The sequence below is a fragment of the Streptopelia decaocto genome (assembly GCF_964273445.1).
Source record: "Streptopelia decaocto genome assembly, chromosome: 12".
Lineage (NCBI taxonomy): Eukaryota > Metazoa > Chordata > Aves > Columbiformes > Columbidae > Streptopelia > Streptopelia decaocto.
Window position 1 is genome coordinate 11,126,015 of NC_138667.1, and position 13,300 is coordinate 11,139,314.

Below are 13,300 nucleotides of genomic sequence, written 5' to 3' on the forward strand. Positions count from 1 at the left end.
CGTCGCTCCCACCTGCCTGGGTTTGGTTTTGTTCTTTGTTTTTCTTCACAGGGCCAACAAACTGGTGAGCAAGCAGATGGAGGGAGGAAAACCAACAGATTCCTCCCTGCCCCACAAGTAAAGGTTGTGGACAGAGTGCTGGAGCAGAGGCCTGGACTAAACTACTGCAGCTGCCCAGGAAGGCCTGGCCCGCACTGCAGCTCCAGCTCCACACGTGCTCCGTGCGCCTCCTGCTCACCCTGTGCCCCTCTGCCCCAAAGGATATTCAGAGCCTTTCTATAAACACCCCGTAAATAGCTCCTGTGCCCCACACCCACAGAGAGGTATTATGTGCCATGTAGGGCACAGAGGGTGTTTTCTGTCATATAGGGAAAGTCGACCTGGAGGGATCAGGTGCCCCACGTTGTTCAGTGACGACTGACCAACTAAGGAAGGAGTCTGACAAACTCGGGAGCGCTGAGCCCATCTTCCTGCCCATGGGGAAGAGAGAAAGGCCGGGGGATCCTCGGGATCAAGCAATGGCCAAGGAGAAGCCTGAGGCCACAGGTGATCTGTGCCACACTACAGCTCCAGTCCCATCTAGGAATCCATTTCGCTGTGCTTAGAACAAGTGCAGGCGGAGGGTTTGGCGTCAGGAAACGCAGGGCACGGAGGAGTGTGTGACCGTACCCCAGCACAACGCCCAGCTCCTTGACGTGAACTCTCATCTGGCCCTTGAGATACTCGGACAGCATCTTGCTTTTGAAATACAGCTCCTGCAGCCGATCTTCCAGGTGCATGACACACTAGAAAGCAAAGGGAGTCGTGTCAGTGCTATCACCCAAACCACAGCCAGCCTCAGAGCAAACCAGCACAGACCCCACACATCTATTGCCTTTTCTGTGGCCGTGTCGAGGTGAACAATTAGTGAGACATTCACTGGCCAGATTCTCACTTTGGAGCAGAAACCTCTGATTGCATGTTAAATCAGAATTAATGAGACAGTTGTCTTGATCACAGAGTGGCGTTTAAATGGGCAGCTTGAACAGCGACATTGGGGGCTGCACTGGCTACACTAGGCAGAACCTTACAGCTTCTCTAATCTATGAAGCAAAAGGATACTTTAAAAAATGTCACCCTCTCCATTGTCATTCATACTTACAAAGTTTGGAGATAAATTATGCTTGTAAAGCTGAAGAGTGGAATGGAGCAGGTTGGAGACGAGACTCGAGACTAACACTTCTTTTCCCAGTTTATTATCGATCATTCGTCTCTGGCTACTGGCCACTTGCACCGTCCATTTGTCTGTGTCTGCAATAATGCAGACGGCTTCTGCAATCGGCTCATCCAGAACAGGATGCTGGAACATGAAAAATGAATAGCAGAACCATGAGAATGACAAAGGACAACAGTCTTCTCACAAAACATCACCATCCTGGATAGCAGGGACAGTGTCCCAGACACTGCTTCATCTAAAATACAGTAACATGTGCTAAGAATTCCATTCTGTCTATTAAAAACAGAGCTTTATTGTACGCAAGGCACAATCTTAGAAGGATAGGCACTATCTTACATTTTCTTCCAGGTTTTTAAGTGTGTCACTGGCTGACAATGAAGTCTTTTGATATTTGCTATAAAGAGTACTGACATATCTAAAGTATAATTTAAGCCGCTAAAACGGAAAGTACCGAAAATCCAAGTTGCTGTTCAACGTGGCTGTGTTAACCAGGCCGGTTTTATTCCCGGCTGTCACTGGTGTCCCTCCATGGGAAGGCCAGCAGAGGGAGCAAGGAGCCAAGCCTGCAGCTCCATTCCTCCTGAGGAGCATTTCACCTCCTGCCTAAAGCCATGGAGGTTTTAAAAAGAGCTTATTTGGAACCCCACTGTCTTTTTTTTGTTCAACTGTTCGAAACATCTCCTTCCAAAGAGTCCCACAGGGACTTCAAACAGGGCTAGAATGCAGTTATTATTTTACTGGAGATACACATATAAAATCTTGCTTGGTCCTTTTGCATATTCTCAATCTTTTGATTTTTGCAATTGAAGTTTACATCTGCTGGTGGACACGCACCACTGTTAGGCTGTATTTCAGATCTATCTGTTCTGTAGCACCAGCTACTTCACATTGCTACCTGTCTTGGCTGAAGTGCAATTATGCTTCACCAAAGGCTTAAACATTTGGCCAAAAATGCGATGGCTTAAAGCAGCACCCCGAACAGCCGTGAGGGCGCGGAACTGCCCCCGCAGGGCTGGGCACAAGGGGACGGCAGGGACGGGTGGCGGTGCCATCGCGTGGGGTGTGATGCACGTCCTTAATGAGAGGTGTGGACAAAGGGGACATTTCGGGAGGCTCCGGGGAATCAGCCTGTCTGCTCACTAGTCTGTGCATGGTTCTTTCCCCTGTTCCCTTGGGAATAAACCAGAGCGGAGCAGCATCACGCTTTTTGGTGACAGCTGCTTTCTGCCCCTCTCCCGGTGATTGGGACAGGGGTAGGAAATCCCACACTTCCCAGTCCCGCCCCAGTTCATCTGGGAAAAAGTCTCTGTGGAAAAGAGACGATTTCCAGCACACTCGAGAAGTATGAGCGCCTTAGGACTATTATCTTTATACTGGTTTCTCCTTTTCTGACAAAGCCAGTACTATCAGACACTTCAACTACAATCCTAAAAAAGGAGTAACGTCCCCAAAATACTGAGCATTCCTGATGGCTTCACTGCAGAGAACATGTTCTGCCCCATGAGCAGCAGCACGTTGTCAGATGTGCACGGAAAGAGGAGCTTCTGCACAGCAACTAGAGCAGGATCTTCCCGGGCACGGGCCTGGGAAGAGATTCACAGCAACCTCAGCATTGGGCTTCTTTAACATCATTCCAGACCAGTTTAATGTCAACCATCAGCAGGCTGCCATGCCTATGGGAGATGAGGATTTCGCTACGGTGTAGCACGGAGATTCGTCTTCCCAAGGGCACCAGCCTCTCAGCTGGCTGCAGCGGGAGTCTAAGTTTTTGTGCTCTGGATTTACAGTGAAATAACCATGTTTTTCAGATACATTAACTGTGTTACATTAACATATACATAAACTGTGTGACCTGGGACTGGGGAAACCTGAAGAGAGCTGCAACAGTAAATATTTCCACTTCCAGCAGGTTTGTACATTCAAAAATATTTGCCTTTCCCTACTGTGATAAATACATCTACCAAATATAGCTTAATTACCTGCACAGCATGAGACAAATCTGACACCAAACAGTGCCTCAGCTTTTCATCACTTCCTATTCCTTGCAAAACAAAGTCAGGGACATACGATGAACAGTAGCCACCTAGTAAGGATCTTCCAAAATTGGCAATACTGGGCTGGACAGAGTTCACTTCAACCAATTTTGACCTGCAAGAAAGGCACATCAAAAAGATATACAAAAGTAAACCCCACATTCAGCTACAGAGAGGTTGCATTCTCACATTTGTCCTATCTCTTCTAGTTTCCATTCAAGCACTTTTTAAAAAGAAGGAGTTTAAAGTCAGCTTTTGCAGTTGGATCACTGCGGAAGCACAATTAATATTTTTTTCCAGACCACAGATCTCTCTCTATTCTTTTACAAGCAGCAAGCTGAACACACGCTTTTCCAACCACTGATGCCAAGTTGGGCTACATTCCTCCAAACATGCGGCATGAGAAGAGGCTCTGTCTGTTTGAGGCTGTCTGTTTGAGGCTCTCTGACTGCTGAGCAGTACTTACCCAGGAAAAGGAATCTCATATTCTTCTGCCCAATCTTCTTGCTCTCCTCCATAGTAGTTACCGCTTGGTCTAGTTAGATCATGACCTGTATCCTCACTTTCGCTGTCGCCCAGGGCACTATCCGAACTCTCATTTCTTGGAATGTCCCAATCAATTCCCGGGGCGACTTTTTTCTCTACATTTTCTCTGTCCCCATGGGGGACACGAATAGAGATTTTCTCTCTTTGGTCCTGCTCATTAAAGCAGTTTTTGTAGGTCTCTTGTCGAACAGAGTCCATGAATTTACAAAATTCACTAGGTGGTTTGCTAGTCTTTGTACACAGCTTTTTAGAAAACTCTAAACTACTGTTGTGAGCAAGAAGGTCTGTAGATGCTTGCCCTGGAATATCATCAATAGTCCGGGTTTCAATTGAACTGTCATCAGTAAAGTATTCGTCAAACAAACTCATGCTCTCAGCGTTGTATGGATTTGGATTCCAGCTCTGATGCTCACTAGCAACTTGAGGAAAGGGCTCAGCTGTCCCACAGTCTCTATTTTGGTCCTCAACAGTTTGTTTAGCTTCACAGTTCTGATCAGCAGACGCTCCTTCCTCCGTTGCTGGTGGGCTGTGATGCCTCGCTATTTGTTCCACTACTGCCTGACTTCGGAGTTCGATGTCTGAATCAGGTGACATGGAATCTCCGATGAGGAAAGTCACCTTTGTCTGAGCTTCAGTAGCACTGCAAGGAAACGCATCGCAGAAGAGCTTATCCGGCGGCTTCTTTTCCACAGCTAAACCGGGTGACCTGGGCACACTAACCGCCTGGTTGCCTGATTCCAGCGAGTCTTCGTTCCTCCACACGTCGGCTGTTGGCTCCAGACCAGATTCCGTCACCACATGTTTATCTGGCAAAGCTGACCCCGTGCACACCACGGTCTCTAGTTTTGTGTCCAGGCAGGGTCTCGGTTGCTTAATATCAACAGCATCTTCCTGGCAGTCGTCAGGAACAATAGTTCTGTTCTCATCTGAAGAACTTTCCAGCTCTACCTTAGGAGTGTTTTGTGCGTCTTCTCTCTCTTGCTGCGAAACACCTTCTATGTTTTGTGCAAGGGAAATTGGACATTTGCAATATTTACAGCTACACTTAGGAGCTGTCATTTCTTCAGACTCAGTTGGTAGCAAGTTGCCCCTGTTCTTGTGCATTGTGACAAGCACATACTCCGATTCTTCTACTTCTCCTTTCTCCAGAGTGGTAGTTATAACAGTTCCAGGCATGACGATGGCTTCATCTTCCCCATTTTCTAGAAGATGTGTCTCTTGAAGTTCAGAGCATCTGATGAAGTAAGTAAGGAAATAAAGCAATCTCTGTACCAGGTCATGCCTTTTGCCCACCACAACTGTTTTTGCTAATCTCACGGGTGAGCCAATAGCCCCATACAGGTCACCTAGGATAGGAAATAAAACAGACAATTAGATTGCATCTTTACAATAAAATAGTCTTCTAACAGACAATTGTTGTGGACAGTTTTCAAAGGCCAAGTCTAGAACAGAAAAAACCTAAAGCAGAAGAGCGAGGACAACTACTCTAGTATTTTGGTTTCAATACAGAGAATCCCAAAGATGCTGTTGGTATCACTTGTAAGGTGACACGCTGGTCAGGCGGACATGTGATCTCACATATGAGGAGCATTTGCACTACCGAACTTCAGTGCCCAGCTTCGGAGGCTCGTCTCCTGGGTTCCTTACATAGCCATGGCGGAGAGGAGGCATCTGCTCTGGATTACCCTGGGTAGTCTGGAAACCAGGCTGAACTTTTACCCACCAAGAGAAAGCTGGAAGGAGAAACAAACCTACGCCAAGAACGAAGGCAAAAAGTGACAGTGGCGGGCGCGCAGCTGAAGCCAGCCTTCTTCTCTGCCCTCCCCTGGAGCTCTGCTAGGGCTTGGATGGCTTGTTTTGACTGTACTTCAGATTTACCTGGGAAAGTGCCTGTGCAAGTGTTGTCCTGGAGGTATTAGGGCACTGGATGAATGCAGGGACAGGAGGACAAGGGATCCAAGAGGCCTCAAAGGCCAAGCTTACCACAGTGGGTCCCTTGAGTCCCACAAGCTCTGAAATCCAGTCGTCTTGCTTTCTGAGCCATTCCTGTCCATACCAGAACAGGGCAACCTTGCAAAACTTTCCTTTCCTCACCAAATTCCACGAGACTTTATGTGCAGAGCAGGACAGCCTGATCAGAGAGCAGGAATCTCATCTCCTCTGCTGAGCAAATGGCAAGGCAGTGTGACTGGCTGCTCAGTGGGCTTTGACACCTCACCCAGGGTTTCCTGTCCTGTGTCACTCCTTTGCCTGTCATACCGACAGCAATGTTTGTTTCTTATCAAAAGATCAATTTCCTTTATTTGCTGTTTCTAGAACCAGGCTTACTCTTAGCAGCATCCCCAAAAATAAAAATTGATTATCCTTATAGAGGGACAACCAGAGGGGAACTGGAATCCTCCATCATCACCAGGGCACCTTAAGAGACCTGCCAGAAATGACTAACGAGGGCCTTACTTTTTGGCTGCCATTTTATAAATGATAATGCCTTATGAAATTACAGCACATATAAAAAAATACAGTGACTATCTCTAAGCTTGAAATACACACTTGAGTCTCATTTTGAATTAAAGAAAAAATTAACTTGGGGGTAGGGAGTAACAAGCATCCATAAAAACCACCGTGCACATAACCATTGATGCAAAGCTGTCGGATGGTTAAGAGATGTTCGCCACCTACCAAGCTGTGCCCAGAGGGGGTTGTAGGGATGAGTTTTGGCCAGCATGTCCACGCTCTGTGAAGAATGCTTTTCCAGGAAGATCCTTATAGGCGGCTGGCCGTTCGGCATGACGGTGGGGACCCAGGCCAAGTGGTTAGTCAGGACTGCAGTCAGCAAAGCTGGTAAAAACCTGAAAGCAAAATGTTCAACATCGTTTTTTTCCAGGTACACACTCAGGATATTAAACTGACAGCAGTTCTACAGTCTATATGGATCGAGGATTGCAGAAACAACCTAACAACATTGGCAGAGATCATCTCTTTGACCTTGGCTCTTTGGGGAGATAAGGGAGGGCTGCACCCTCACTCCCATCCCTGCAAAGCTCTTTTTTAGAACAGACATTTAAAGTTAACTGAAATATTTTACACCTATGGCATCTCAGTTCCTCTGTTTGGCAATAATTATGAGACTTCCCATTTTGCAAGCTTTATGTTGTAAAACATCTCAAACCCAACTTACTTTGCTTGCAGTAAATAAACAGGGGCGCTGTGTGGCCTTTGTACTCGAAGGAGATCCCAAACCCTTAAGCTCTGTGACTATTGATGAGAAACAAGGCTATTGCTACCAAACCCATACAACAGCTGGGTGCTGTGTTCTTTCAACTGTTATACGATTTAAGCACATATGGCTGCTCCTGTTCAAAAATAAAAGGCCCACATTTCTGTAATACCACCACTAAAAGAAATAGCTCAGCCAGGAAGACTCTGTCCTTACACCAGCAAACCAGTTTCCACTAGCTAGGCAGGGCAAAAAACCAGTCTGAAAAATGTGAACGATCTGACTTATTGTAACGCTAGAGCATGGTTTCTGCTCTGTGGAGGGAGCACTTTCCTTCTCAGCGCCCTTTCCTGGGAGGAGGAGCGAGCAGAAGCGCAGCAGCCTCCTGCACGCCCGCAGATGGTACCGATGACCACAGCTGCTCAGGTACCCAGGAGAAAAACAGTCAAATGCCAGCGAGCCTCCAGATAATGCTATTGGAATAGTTTACAAGCATCAGGAACCCTACAGCTGAAATTTAGCCATTTCCTCACTGGAGACTGCCGAAGGAGGAAAGGAGATTTTAAAACCAGATTGAAAAGGATATGCGGCTTGATTTTCCTCTTGCTCCCATTGGTGTAAATCTTACTATATTTAAAATAAAGCATGCAAACAAACGAGCATTTAAATGTAACCAAGATGTACAGGGCTCAGAACAGCAGAGACAGAAGGAGTTAAGCCCAGGAAAAAGTTTCCATTGGGGCGGGAAATTATTCTAGGAAAATACACGTGAACCACTCACAACTCCCTACGGTTTCTCCCATTGCACCGAGGCAGGAGACGCTGACCACGAAGTGTCACCCTCCTGGCTGGGGGACAGAAACGATGACAATTTGGTGGCAAAGCGGGCAGAAGGTGAGCAGCAGCCCCCTCCCCATCCTGCAGAAAGCAGTTTCCCCGGAGTTACAGCTGCTCTTTCAGTGCCATTCCCACTCCAACTTCACATGTTTGTGCTCGCTTTGGGACTTTGGTGGAGCCAAACACTTTGAAAACTTCCCCTACTCATGCCCTGGGGAAAGAGGATGAAGTGTTGACAAAAGAGTAAATTTATCAGATTCTGCCAGGTTTATCAAGAACATTCTCAATTTTTAACAAGCGCTCACAGCTTTGTCCCGAGGGCAGAAAGGTGAGCACTAAGGAAGCGCACGATTTCTTTAGTGGCGTTTTACAGAAGTCAGGTTTAACAGCAATTTGCGGTCAGACAGTATTACAGACACAGCTCTTACTGAATGTCTGACCTTGCTCATCATATGATAACTGATTCTGAAAGGTAGATTAATGCATTTCACAAGGTATGTTCAGCCCCTTCCAGACATACACACCCATCACGCGCTTCCTACGGACACATTTCAAATGTTTGGCCTCTACCAAGATTTAGAGGATTGTGGGGAAGCAGGAATTTACTGGGATACTTTACTTCTTTCTTGTTTAAAAAATAAGGCATTCACACATCGTCTTTTGATTCTTTGACTACCCAGTTTTTAAAAACAGATTCAAAAATTGGTTTGAAATGAAAAGGCATAAACACGTATGTAATTTAAAAATTAAAAACCACCATACTGGTTTTTAGAAGCATTTTCCATCAAGAAAGTGAACTCCTTCATGAAGCGATGGCACAGCTGGTTCTTTTCTGGTGTTCCCGACATCATGGTAAGCCAGACAGGCTCCCCAATCCGTGGCATCGTGTAGAGATTGCAAATAGTCGTTCTAGAAAACAAAAATAAGTTCAGAAGACTAAATAAAACAACAAAAGGCATTCACTGCAACATTTCATTCCAGCTGTCATTTCTGTCAGAAACAAAACGTCTCTCATCAACCATTATCCAAACCACATTGTTCATTCCATACTATGAATTTACATTTCCACCTCAGAGAGTAAAGCCCCATAGGTGCTTCATGCCTCTACCCAAACTGATCCCAAGCACAGTAACACTCACTGCCAAGCCAAGAGCTGCCCTGTTCCAAACGGAGAGGAAACAAACGATTTGTTGTTGCTGCTATCCCCCCTGCTTTCTCTCAAATTCATTGAAATATACGTAAATCTGCCGTGCTATTTATGACTAGGACAAGTTTATGCGTATCTGACTTATAAAAATACCCTCATGTCCTCCTTGCTTTAAAAGATTGGTGTATCTGCAGGCCAAACCTCCTGAGGTGTGGATTTGTAGGGCAGGGGACCAGATTACTTCTTTCACTTTAAACAGAGTGTATGAGCATCAGTTACCCCACGCTTTGAAGGATTATGCATCTACCCACATATTTTCTGATTCTATAGAGGATGGTAAATGTATGATTAAAACTTCGACTCTGCAGTAAAACATCAGACTAAAACCCCTCAGATTACTGTTAAACTCCTCTAAAACCTAAACCAAATTATAGTTTCATTTTAAGTACAATGCCTACGTTATGACACTATGGGAACCTGTATTTATATGACAGTAAAAATGTAAGCCTGAAAACAAAACAAAACAACAAAGGAAATGACTGATGAGTTCAGGTTTCTCCCCATCTAAAGCACTACTTTTCCTAGAAGAGATATTTTTGTTTTACAAGACAAAGATTTACATTCTCCCATTATCCCTAGTACCACCCCTGATTTACAAAGATCCTCTCTGGATATGTTGGTCTAACAATTTATGGGCACTTCCAGAAGTAAAGCAACGGCTGCACGTCAGGCAGGCAAACACGCTCAAGCAGCAGCTGCCAAATCTTCCGTGGTTTAGTGTTTAAAGCGAAACTCCGGAGGAAGCGAGAGCAGCAGCGCAGCACACGACGGCACCGGCCCAGGGGCGCTGGGGAGGGAGGAACTGCTCCCTGGTTGTTTGCAGCGAAGAAAGCAGCTGTACAGCGACAAGAACCCAGAGCAGTCCCCCAAAGGGCAGCAAAGGTGACGGGACACGGTGCCGAAGCCACCGGGACTGCTCGAGAAGAAAGGGGGTGACTCACGGGGCACTGCAGCATTTCCTGACTTATTTTTTCTACCAGTTTTCATTAAATACAAAATCCATCCTGCGTGTTCACAATAGTCCAAATCAAACTTGTTTCCCCTAAAGGCTGGATTTTCAGACACCCCACTGCCACAGGCACGATGGGAAAAGCCAGAAAATAGGCTGGAGAGGGGAAAATCAAGTTACCTTTGTGCTTACAGACCCACGGCACCCAGAGGGTTTGCCGTTTGCTGGGTCAGCTTGGAGCAGCCTCGGAGCTGCTCTACGTTACCCTCTGCTACTGGTCTTCTCCTGGGAGGAAAGCACAGCCTGGTTATGGACCTGGGCACAGCGGTCCTGCCAGGCCAGACGGGAGGGGACACGCAGTGGGGGACACTGGCACTGCCACATGGCCAGGGGAGTTGGGGGGCTCTAGGGGCAGCAGGATTTTGGGCCTCGGCTGTAGGGAGCTGGGACTAGAGGTGGGATTGCTAAGGGAAAGCTTTCTGTTCACAGCCCATTAACTGGAATGGATGTTAAAGAGGCCCAAAGAAAGGGAGAAACCTCAAGTCCAGGGACTTCAAAGCACGATGAGTTTCAAAGTTCAAAACAAGTATCGGAACTTACACCCCCAGACACAGCTGACCTTAGAAGCTGAAGATAAATCCAACAACTTAATGTAAAACACAGCTTATTTCTCCTTTATATGCAAACTAACCAAGCCAAACCTTTTGCAGCTGGGCTGTTTTGGGAAAAAAAAAAAAAAAAAAAAAAAAAAGAAACTAGTTCTATACCGAACATATTAAAATATTTGTTTTTGTTGAAAAGATAGACCGGGTCTTGTGATTCGTTATTTACTATTCTGGTAACCCTGGCTGCATCTGCAACTGATAGTGTTTCCTCAGAGAGAGATCAGATTGCCCTGGCCGGCGGCCAGCAGGCATGTGACTGTGGCGCAGGAACCTCCATGCCAGCGCAGGCAGCCATGGCACACACACCAAGGGCAAGGATTAACTGCTTTCCAGCTCCGCCAACACGGGAAAATGCTCTCTTTCCATCTATTAAACAACAACAAATAAATAAATAAAAAAAAAAACCCAACCAAACAAAAAAACGCGGCAGGGAAGTTAACCGGATTTAAAAAATAACCACCATTAAAAATCAAATTGTCCTCTCTCAGCCATCTGCAGCGAGCAGCCCTCTCCCCTGCGCACACCGGCATGCAAGGGAAAGCCCAGTTAATGAAAGACTCTGTTCTTTTGAGGGTTCCAGTACATTTAAAATGGTTTCCATTTGGAAATGCTGCTGGGAGGCTGAACACCAGCCTGGAGCTTACGGGCACCTCCACGGGTGCGTCAGGCACAGGGGCTGGGGGAGCTCCTCAGGAAACACCTTCGTGCCTAATGGTGCCGTGAAACCAAAGCCGCAGGAAAACAAAGACCTGAGCAAACTCCTCCTGCAGACCTGCTGGGGTTTGCCGGCTCTGTGGGCACAGATGGCAGCCAAGACGGTGCTCGTGGTGCCGGTGTTGAGCTGCTCTCTGCTTCCTCCTTCAGCTGCAAACCTTCCCAGCCTTTGTCCTGGGTTTTAGTACTGGTCCAAGCATCTTTCCCTGGTGCTGGACAAACTGAACGAGCCAGATGGCTCCTCTGGCTCCTCGGGGATGAGAGCATCCCTCCGCAACCCCCTTCCTCCCCAGGGAAACACCGCCAACCCTCAGCACTGGGCTCCAAGAGCCGCTCTGCTGTTTGAGAGATGCAACATAATGCCAAAGCTTAGCATCTCTTCAGGGATTGTTTCAAAAACGAAAAAAACAATCAGTGGTTTATAAAGCTTAATTCACACGGATTGTTTCCAAAAAGAAAAAAAATAATCAGCGGTTTATAAAGCTTCATTCACACGCATTCGCACCCTGTCCTCATGCCTTCTTTCCAAAGATGATTTTTCCTTAAAAAGGAGAATGAAAATGAAGGCAATAATTGCTGCAATGAGCCCACGTGACTCCTGTGCCCATGCTGGCACCAGGGCCAGCCTGCACCGCTGAGCAAAATGCACCACTCGCTTCACAGCAGCATAAGCCGCTTAAAAATTACTGGCATAGAACAGGATCAGATCCGGCTGCCAGAGCGCAGAGAGAGGTGTTTCCCTAGGCCTTGCGTTCAGTGTTTCCTTGCCAGTCTGCGTATTTGCCACACAGGTATTAGTCAGATGCATAATCTGTATTATCAATGTGCTGCCTTGGCCTCAGGGACCAGTGGAGTCGAAATGTTTATGCGAGTAGCTTATTTCATAAGTCGTGTCTGCATAGCTGACATCTGAAGAGAGTTTCAAGCCTCTAAGTCAAGTGTTAATAGCTAAACCCATCAGTGCTTTAGAAAATTAAAAAATGCTGTGAAGTGAATAACGATGCAACAGTAGGCCTGGAGTTGGGCACCAAACTGATGGCAAATTTATCAATAGCATCAATTTGCAGAAGCAGCCTAGGCTCTTCAGAGAAGGCAGCTTCCCTGGATGAGATGACAGCAGCAAAGGAAGGGTCTGTTTTGCCATCTGCTTTTCTCCCCCTCCCCAGTGCCAGCAGGTGAAGGCCTGTAAAGGCCCGTCTGACCGTGCAGGTCCCTGCAATAACCCTGGTGCAGGCTGGGGGCTGACCCACAGCCCCTGCCCCACAGGGAGGGACTCTAGGGTGCCAGAGGCCACGGTGACAACCGTCACACGCGGCCCTCCCTTCTCTGATCAGCACGGCAGCGTGTGGCCTGTCCCCACGTCCCAGTGATCTGAGGCGATTCTAATCACCAGAGGAGTGCACATCAGCTACACCTGAGAACCTCTGAAATTCTGGATTTGTTTGGTTTTTCTTTTGTTGTTGTTTTTTTTGTTGTTGTTGGTTTGGTGTTTTAAATAATTCTCCTTTAAAAAAAAGAGACTGCAATGAGTTAAACCAGCACAGGATTACGTTTATGAAACACCAGCCCACTGAAGTCAGCACCCTTCTTCCCTCCAGCACAGTTTGCTAAGAGGGCAGGAATCAACACAAGTCTCAGGTTCACCAAAGGACTCGGGGCTCCTGACTTCCCCGTGACTTCAGTGGGAAAGCAGACGCCTAAAAAGATAATAGTGGCCTAAATGGGTTTGCTGAACCTGCGCCAAAGCACCTTTGCATCCAGCCTTCAGTATTTAAATACGCCTTTTTTTTCTCTCTTACCAGACACTTATTGCATTGCTTTGCAAGGCAAGTGGCTCTTGCACGTTACAGAAACGCTTTTTCTGACGGCAGCACACGCTGTCACGCCAAGACATCACAGCAGCAGGAGCGGCCATG

General features: G+C 46.8%; 1 protein-coding gene across 5 annotated transcripts in view; it reads right to left on the minus strand.

Annotated features, from left to right (window-relative positions):
* Positions 1-13,300, minus strand: part of FNIP1 (folliculin interacting protein 1) — a 67,057-nt gene that overhangs the window by 3,434 nt on the left and 50,323 nt on the right. For all 5 annotated transcript variants that reach the window (XM_082063346.1, XM_082063343.1, XM_082063345.1 and 2 more), the window contains 6 exons: positions 8,612-8,758; positions 6,475-6,644; positions 3,716-5,141; positions 3,196-3,364; positions 1,142-1,339; positions 670-785 (listed from right to left, as the gene is read on the minus strand). In XM_082063346.1, coding sequence (XP_081919472.1) covers positions 670-785; positions 1,142-1,339; positions 3,196-3,364; positions 3,716-5,141; positions 6,475-6,644; positions 8,612-8,758 — 2,226 coding nt within the window. The remainder of the gene's footprint in view (positions 1-669; positions 786-1,141; positions 1,340-3,195; positions 3,365-3,715; positions 5,142-6,474; positions 6,645-8,611; positions 8,759-13,300) is intronic.